Source organism: Sapajus apella, unplaced genomic scaffold (assembly GCF_009761245.1).
Source record: "Sapajus apella isolate SASKATOON/1434 unplaced genomic scaffold, GSC_monkey_1.0 scaffold91, whole genome shotgun sequence".
NCBI classification, from domain to species: domain Eukaryota; kingdom Metazoa; phylum Chordata; class Mammalia; order Primates; family Cebidae; genus Sapajus; species Sapajus apella.
Window position 1 is genome coordinate 8,390,971 of NW_022437031.1, and position 9,477 is coordinate 8,400,447.

Here is a 9,477-nt window from a genome sequence, read left to right on the forward strand (position 1 = left end):
GAGAGTGAATAGTTTGGGAAGATGAAGCCAAATATGTTAATTCTGTCAAGCTTAACTCTTGATGAACCAGAATCTGTCTCTTTTAACAGCTATCCAGCTGAGTGAAAGTGGAAGTGACTCTGATTTGGGATCTGGTGGAATAAGACCCAAACAACCCCGCATGCTTCAGGAGAACACAAGGATGGGCATGGAAAATGAAGAAAGCATGATGTCCTATGACGGAGATGGTGGGGAGGCTTCCCGTGGTTTGGAGGATAGCAACATCAGGTAATCGGCAGCAACATGCTACAGGGCTGTGGCATCAGTGTCCAACTATGATGTCAAGGGGCCCAGCATCAGATTACTTTTCATCCATCAAACATTTCCTGGGCACCTACCTACTAGGGCCAGGCACTGTGCTAAGCCCTGGGGATACACAGAGGAGCAAAACATATCCTGCCCTTGAAGAGCTCACAGACTAGTGAAAGAGACTGACACAAACAAATAATTATAAATACAATGTGATAAAAATACTATAGCATAAGTAAGACAAAGTGCCAAGGCACCACGGAGGAGGGAGTGTCTCACTCTGCTTGGAGTTATCAGGGAAAGTTTCACAGGCAAGGGAACATTTGAATTAGGGCTTAAAAGACGAGTAGAAGTTTACTAAGTAAGTATTATGGCAGAGGGTAGGGAGATCTTTATTGATGGAACAATATATTCAAGGAAACAGAAGTAGAACACATATGTTCCAGAGCAAATGAAAGTTGTTGGGGAGTTGAGGCTTCAGAAGTAGCAAGGGGGATTATACTGTGGAGGACTTCAGAAGGCATGCTAAGACATTTGGACCTTAACCTGTGGGTAATAGGAGTCATCAGTTTAAGGAAAAGGAAGTAACATCAAATTTGTATAACTTAGGACGTTGTGGGACAGATGATGAGGATAACAATAGGGACCTGTCAGGAGTGGGGAAAATAAAGGGACATAAAGAGGTAAGGAGGTTAGATGAATGATGAATGGGAATGTCTCTGGTAGAGGAAAGAGGAAGAATATGTATTAGATGGGGTAGTAAAGGAGGAAAAAATGGATTTGGATTTGGCTTTGGACATGTTGGATTTAATGTACCTGTGATACATCTAACCAGCAAGCAAATAATATGCAAATAACATTGTAAAAAAATTTTTTTATTTCAGCACATATTTATCATAGGTACAGAAACAGCTAAGATATGGTCCCTTCCTTCAAGGAGCTCAGTCTAGTAGGAAACCTAAAACAGGTAAACAGGCAATCACAGTGTAATATGAAAAGTTTTATGATAAGCAACCACAGAGTTTTTCTAGGACTTAGGTAGAGGTGGGGGAGGGGAGGTGGTTAGAGAAGGAAACCGAGCCAGATATGAATAGGAATTAGCTAAATGAAAAAGAAAGCAATAGGCATTCCAGAGACTAGGAAGAGCATTTATGGACCCAGGCATGAAATACTTTTAGAGAACACACGTAGCTCAGTGTGAGTAGAAATTTTTGACTGATCCATGTGTAAGGTCTATAATTCATGTGATAGAAATGATTTAAATCATGAAGGCCCCAAATCATAAAGGGCCTGAAAGTTCTGGGTAGCCATTGAATGAGGTTAGTATGATTAGATTTACATTTTAGAAAGATTGTTCTGTGCCCCAAAAGAAAAATGGGCAAAGGCATGAACTAATTTACAAAAGAAATGCAAATGACCAATAAATATATGAAAAAATAACTTTTGGCCAGGCGTGGTGGCTCACACCTGTAATCCTAGCACTTTGGGAGGCCGAGGCAGATGGATCACAAGGTCAAGAGATCGAGACCATCCTGGCCAACATGGTGAAACCCCGTCTCTACTAAAAATACAAAAATTAGCTGAGCGTGGTGGTGCACGCCTGTAGTCCTAGCTACTTGGGAGGCTGAGGCAGAAGAATCATTTGAACCCGGGAGGCGGAGGTTGCAGAGAGCCAAGATTGTGCCACTTCACTCTCGCATAGTGACAGAGCGAGACTCTGTCTCAAAAAAAAAAAAAAGAAAAGAAAAATAAACTTCCCTGATAAAGAAATGCGGTAAAATCACGAAGTGCAATTTTTTACCTATCAGATTGGTGATTAAAATGAATAATAATAACGCCTAGTGTTTGGAAAGGGTATGAGGAAAAAGATAATCTCAAACTACTGGTGATAATGTCAATTGATAAAATGGGGTGGTTTGGAGAGAGTATTAGCAATTTAGCATCATAAATAAAAACATTTAAGAATGTGCATCCACCTTGGCCCAAAAAAATCCACATCTAGGAAATCATTTTATGGGAATAATTAACACACCATCAAGATGTTTGTGTAAGGATGTTTATGACAGCATTGTTTCTAATAGTGGAAAAATTGGAGGCAGCTTAAATGTCCTAGTGAGAGAGTGTTAAGTCATGTTACAGCCATATGGTGGAATACCATGTAGCTGTTAAAATTATACTATAGATGTATGTTTATTGACATAGAAAGATGTTCATTATAATCATTAGTGAAAAAGACAGATTCCGGGAGCATATGTAGAGTATCCCGATTTTGTAAATTAGATAAAAGTGTTTACGCATCTAAAGTGCACAAAAAATTTTGAAAGGTAATATACCAAAAGGATATCTCTGGATGATAAAGTTATTGATGATTCTTTTTTCTTTTTCTGGTGTATATTTAATTTTTTTAACCAGTGGACATGCATTACTTGTGTGATTTTTTTTTTTTTTTTCAAGTAAAATTAAGAATAAACAAACAAAAAATAAAGAGCATTCTGGCAGAAGTGTGAAGAAGTAATTGGAGGAGAGCAAGACTGGAGGCATAACGACTTATTTCAATAGTGCAGGCCAGAGATAACAAAGGACTAAGCCAAGGCAGGCAGAGTAGGAATGGAAAGGAGGGGATAGAGACAAGATATATCAAAGAGAGAATCTTAGGACTATTGACTAATTGGATAATGTAAGTGGTAGATGAAACCATGAGGCTGACAGAGCATTTATGGTCATGTAAGATGGCAGTGTGTTGTTCAGGTGTAAGGGAGTTTCTTTCATTCAGGTTCTTGTGTATATGAAGTTGGCAAGTTGACGTTTTTGAACAGGATTATTTTTCTCTCAGGGGCATGTAGAACAGTACAGAACCAGTCACTTTAGTATCCAGGGGAGGTGAGATGGGCTGATCATTTGGTGGCACTAAGAATGGGAATGGTCAGCTAGAGATTGGTGTCCGAGCTTGAGAGATGACATGTTTCTCTTCTCAGTTATGGGAGCTATGAGGAGCCTGATCCCAAGTCGAACACCCAAGACACAAGCTTCAGCAGCATCGGTGGGTATGAGGTATCAGAGGAGGAAGAAGATGAGGAGGAGGAAGAGCAACGCTCTGGGCCGAGCGTACTAAGCCAGGTCCACCTGTCAGAGGACGAGGAGGACAGTGAGGATTTCCACTCCATTGCTGGGGATAGTGACTTGGACTCTGATGAATGAGGCTTCCTTTGGGCCTCCTTGGTCAGCCTTCCCTGTTCTCCAGCCTAGGTGGTTCACCTTTCCCCAATTTGTTCGTATTTGTACAGTATCTGATCCTGAAATCATGGGATTAACTAACGCCTTAGCCTTTTTAAAAGTAGTAAGTAGTAAATGATAATAAATCACCTCTCCTGATCTTCCTGGGGCAATGTCACCCTGTGGTTTAAAACAAAGCAACCCCCTTTTCCCTACCACTATCAAAAAGAGCAAGCTCATTCTTCCGTGTCCTCCTTTAACTCCATTTACTGCTTTTGGTATAATTTTTCCCTGGGGAAGGAGGGGAAATTATGAAAGAACTAGTAACTTTATGTCCTCTTGATGTATTAGGAAATTTCCGGCCGGGCGTGGTGGCTCACACCTGTAATCTCAGCACTCTGGGAGGCCGAGGCGGGCGGATCACCTGAGGTCAGAAGTTCGACACCAGCTTGGCCAACATGGCGAAACTTCATCTCTACTAAAAATACAAAAACTAGCCAGGCATGGTGGCACATGCCTGTAATCCCAGCTACTCGGGAGGCTGAGACGGGAGAATTGCTTGAACCTGGGAGGCAGAGGGTGCAGTGAGTGGAGATCACGCCACTGCACTCCAGCCTGGGCGAAAGAGTGAGACTCCATCTAAAAAAAAAAAAAAAAAAAAAAAACTATTTCCAAGCATGGTATTATCTCACTTTTCTGATTTACAGGCTGGAACAGATGAGAGCCCTCCTGCTGGGACAGAGAATTGGGTTCTAGTGGACTCTGTGCTACACTTTAAACCTATGAGACAACCCGCCCATTATTTTATTATTTATTTAATTATGCAATGCCTAGTTCCTAAATGGATTTGAGGCAAATGACCGTAAATTTTAAAACAGCCTTTATGTCAGAAATGATAATGTTGCCATCTAAATGTTTTTTGTCCCTCCCCCTCAGGGGAAGTGCTAGGAAAATAGTAAGTTTCTTGGAGCAAAGACTGTCTTCTGTTTGTTTTCATGCTTAGGATATGGTTCTGTGCATAGTAGGTACTCAGTAAATGTTCGTAGAATCATAAAATCCTCAACAGATACATTACTGAGCATCTGCTTTTCGTGATAAGCACTCTATCAGATCCTTGGGGTGCAAAGGTAAATAAGACAAATCCCTTTTATCCAAAGAGCTCACCATCAAGTTGGGGGAGGGGAAGTGGAATTAAAAACATGTTAATAAATCATCATAGTACTGTGAGATAAGTGCAATTAAGAAGCTAGCTATAAAGTATAGGGGAAATAGAAGAGTAATCATGTCTGAAAAATCAGGGAAGTCTTCCCTAGAGGTAATTTTTAAGGTGATTGTTGAAGAATCAGTAGAAGCTTGCCAGATGGAAACGTCCAGGCAAAGTGTAATATGAAGTGGAAAGGCCACAGTCTAGAAATGGCAGAGTGTGTTCCTAGTTTGTTTGTTTGTTTGTACCTGCCTTGTTCCAGGAAGGATTTAAGGTGGTTTATATTCCAGTCCTTTAATGCTAGAATGGCTAGAGATGAGACTGAAAGATGGGCAGGAACCATATAATCACGAGCTTTGTGTTTGATGTTAATGCGTATGATTTTTATATTCTGGGAAATAAGCTCTCAGAGGAGTGATATAATCAGGTTTGTGTTTTAGAAATCTGTGTAATGAATGAAGAAAGAAATTGAAGAATCGTATGTAACAGATACATGTGATCCCATTTTTGTAAAAGACAGAACCATGTTTGTTTATTTATATCTGTTTGTATATACTTGTATATGCAAAGTAAAAGTCTGAAAGGATATGCTAACTGTTCACAATGATAACCCCTCCAGGAATGGGATTGGAGGGGAGGGGGCTTCTGTGTTTGTATGTGTGCAGGGTGGGATATTGTGCTTTTATTTCTGTATTGTTTGAATTTTTTTACAAGTATGTATTATTTTTGTAATAAAATTTTTAAAAAAATTCCAGCAGTAGTGTGGAGAATGATTTGGATGGATTTAGTTCAAGTAAGAGAGAATGGATCCTGAACTGGGGCTATGGCGTTGGGATGGGGAAGAGGGGGATAGATTTGAGAGATCTTTAGGGAGTAGTAGGACTTGGCATTTGGGGGTAGAGGAGGAGGAATGGAAGGTGGCTTCCAGAATTTTGGTTGGGGGGATCGGGTGAGTACATGGTATTCATTGGTTTATTTCAACATTTATCATGCCACCTATTTTGTTTTTTTAGATGGAGTCTCCCTCTCTTTGCCAGGCTGGAGTGCAGTGGCACGATCTGGGTGCACTGCAACCTCCGCCTCCCAGGTTCAAGTGATTTTCCTGCATCAGCCTCCTGAGTAACTGGGATTACAGGCACGCATCACCACGCCAGGCTCATTTTTCTAGGCTGGAGTACAATGGTGCGAACTGAGCTCACTGCAACCTCTGCCTCCCAGGTTCAAGCAATTTTTGTGCCTCAGCCTCCTGAGTAGCTGGGATTACAGGTGCCTGCCACCACACCCAGCTAATTTTGTATTTTTAGTAGAGACAGAGTTTTGCCATGTTGGCCCAAGCTGGTTTCGAACTCCTGACTGACCTCAGGTGATTCGCCCACCTTGGGCTCCCAAAGTGCTGGGATTACAGGTGTGAGCCACGGCGTCCAACCAAGATGGAGTTCCACCATGTTGGCCGGGCTGGTCTTGAACTCCCGACCTCAAGTGGTCCACCTACCTCAGCCTCCCAAAGTCTTGGGATTACAGGCATGAGCCACTGAACCTGACGAAGCCACCTGTTTTTATAAGCAGCCTGCCAGATGCTGATACAGGAGTAAGATGAGTCCCTGATTGCAAGGAACTTAGGGTCCAGAATGAGAGGTAGATATGTAAATAAGTCTAATAAAAAGTGATCATTGCAATAAATATTTACAAGAATCCCTAGTGAGAGGAAAAAGCTCTTGACTCTACCAAGTAAGAAAAAGAATGCTTCACAGAGGAGACCCTTAAAATCATGGAGAGTGGAAAGGAATTTACCAGATTGTCATAGGGGTGGGAGTGGGAAGGCATTCTAAGCAGAGGGAACAGAATGTTTAGCATGAAACATGTTCATAGAACTACAAGTAGTTCTGGACGGCTGGAATGCAGGAAACATACGTAGTACAGTGATCACAAGCTCAGAATCAAATGCTCATTTTAAAGTGATCGCTCTGGCAGCAGTATGAAAGTAGAGGGGAGAAGGGGTGATGCCAGATAAGAGATAATGGAGGCCAAAACTTTCACTGAGGCATTGGCAGCAGGGATGGAATGAGTGGCATATCTTGGTGACTGACTGGATAATGGAAAGTAAGGGAGTGGAACCTAGGTTTCTGATTTGGGTGACTGGATAAATGGTGATGCCATTTACTGAACAGGTTGAGGGTGGAACCTAGGGGAAACAAGCTTAGTTTGAAGCATGTTAAGTTTGAAGTATGGTATGTGTAAAGTATAGGATTTGTACAATCTTGGAAGTAGGGGAGATCACCCAGGAAGCATGTGTAGAGTCAGAGTATGGAGGATAGACTCCTGGTGAAGACCAGTATTTAGGGGTAGTCAGAAATAGAAATCCTGAAGAGTGGTGTTTCTCAAACCAGAGAAGGGATTTAAGGAAGAAAAAAAAGACAATATATTCAACACAGAAAATTAAAGTAAGTCAAGCCTGAGAGAGAGCATTTGGATTTGGCAACTAGTAAGTCCCTGGTGACCTGAGCAATCAAAAGCAGTTTTAGCATAGTGGTAAGATCGTAATCCCACCAGCAGTGGGGCAAGGAACAAATGGGAGGTGAGGAAGTGATGATAGAGATCATAGACTACTCTTTTTTTTTTTTTTTAAAACATAGAGACAGGGTTTCTCCATGTTGGTCAGGCTGGTCTCAAACTCCTGACCTAAAGTGATCCGCCCACATCGGCCTCCCAAAGTGCTGGGATTACAGACATGAGCCACTGTGCCTGGCCTGTAGACTACTCTTTTAAGAAGCTAGGGAGAGGGAGAGTCTTAAGATGAAAAATAAGTATACCTATGTAGGCTTAGGGAAAGAAAGCAAGAGAAGATAGTTGTTTGAGGGACCTGTGAAAACGGGAGAGGGTGTTAGCTAACATAGGTAGAGATGCTGCCTTGAGAGATCTTTTACCCTGAGAGAAAAGAATGGATATAGTTATATATCAGTGCATATAGGGAGATAGGAAATTGAGTTCACGCTTCATAACTTCAGCTTCCTCTGTGAAACTGTAAGATCATCCTTGGGACAAAAGTGAAAATGGGACTAGGGGCTTGAATACTTGTCCTATAGGGTATAATGAGAAACTGGAAACAAGCTAAATGTCCATCAGTAGCAGAGAGGTTGAATTATGGTATATCCATTCAGTTAAAGTGTGCAGCTGTTAAAAGAATAAGGAAAATCAGCTGGGCGTGGTGGCTCACACCTGTAATCTCAGCACTTTGAGATTGGGCCTTGGGAGGCCAAGGCGGGTGGATCATTGGACGTCAGGAGTTCAAGACCAGCCTGACCAACATGGTGAGACCCCATCTCTACTAAAAAAAAAAAAAAAAAAAAAAAAAAAATTGGCCAGGTATGGTGGTGTGTGCCTGTAAACCAGGCTACTCAGGAGTCTGAGGCAGGAGAGTCGCTTGAACCTGGGATGCCGAGGTTGCAGTGAGCCGAGATCAAGTCATTGCACTGCAGCCTGGGCAACAAGTGGAACTCTGTCTCAAAAAAAAAAAAAAAAAGGAAAATCTATATGTGCTAGGTGAAAAGATATTCTTGGGAAAAAAATTAGTAGGTAGTGTTTGATTTCATTTGTTTAGAGGGCAAAGGGGAAGAAATCCATGTTTATATACCCAAATAAAAGATTGGGCAAGATGTACTTCAGACTATTAACACATTCCAACTCTTAAGAGTGAGTCGGAATCAGGAGTGGGGATTCATTTTTTTCACTTCAGACCTTTCTGAGTAAGTTTAAGCAGGCTAGGCATGGTGGCTCATGCCTGTAATGCCAGCACTTTCTTGGGGCCGAGGCAGGTGGATCACCTGAGGCCAGGAGTTAGAGACCAGCCTGGTCAACATGGCAAAACCCCAACTCTACTAAAAATACAAAAATTAGCAGGGTGCAGTGGCACGTGCCTGTAGTCCCAGCTACTTGGGATGCTGAGGCAGGAGAATTGCTTGAACCTGGAAGGTGGAGGTTGCCGTGAGCCAAGACTGGGCCACTGCACTCCTGCCTGGGTGACAGAGAGAGACTCCATCTCAAAAAAATAAGTCTAGGCATTTTTGTTTTTAATTTTACGATAGTCACCGATGAAAATGGAAGTTGGAGCTGACCAGGGATCCATGAAAGGATTACTGAATGCTTTATGTACAAGGGAGGTTGAAGACTTAATTTAAAATGGTACCAATTTATTGTGGTGTGATTTTTTTTTTTCTCCAAAGGTACTTAGCAGCACCACTGGTCAGGGTGTAGAAGCACATATGGTAAACAGTCTGGGGCGAAAACCTGGTTATAAGGAATAGATTGGTGAATTTCATTTCAGTAACCCTTTCTTGACTACCCTCTACCAAGCACTGTGCTAGGTTCTGTGAATACCGCTCATGGTAAGAGTGTGATAAGTGAAATGATAAAATACACATGGCATACTTTGAAGGTACAGAGTAATCCCAACTCTGGATCTAAGGGAAACCTTTCCAGAGATTACTAGCTTGAATTAGGTAAAGAAAGCAATAGGGATAGGGAATGGGTATCGTTGCAGGCAGAAAAAATAGCATGTGCAATTAGCATGTGACTAAAGAATTAGGAATGGTTAGAGCATGGTACACATGGAAGGGCTGGCAAGAATTGAAATTGAGGGCTGGGCGCAGTGGCTCACGCCTGTAATCCCAGCACTTTGGGAGGCCGAGGCGGGTGGATCACGAGGTCAAGAGATCGAGACCATCCTGATCAACATGGTGAAACCCCGTCTCTACTAAAAATACAAAAAATTAGCT

General features: G+C 42.0%; 1 protein-coding gene across 13 annotated transcripts in view; it reads left to right on the forward strand.

Moving 5' to 3' along the window:
• TAF1 (TATA-box binding protein associated factor 1) overlaps positions 1-9,477 on the forward strand; it is a 97,534-nt gene that overhangs the window by 84,338 nt on the left and 3,719 nt on the right. For 7 of the 13 annotated variants that reach the window (XM_032255914.1, XM_032255913.1, XM_032255916.1 and 4 more), the window contains 2 exons: positions 90-267; positions 3,264-5,459. In XM_032255914.1, coding sequence (XP_032111805.1) covers positions 90-267; positions 3,264-3,486 — 401 coding nt within the window. In that variant the 3' untranslated portion in view covers positions 3,487-5,459. Of the gene's footprint in view, positions 1-89; positions 272-3,263; positions 5,460-9,477 lie in introns of those variants that run through there. The other 6 variants (XM_032255919.1, XM_032255924.1, XM_032255918.1 and 3 more) reach the window with 3 other exon arrangements.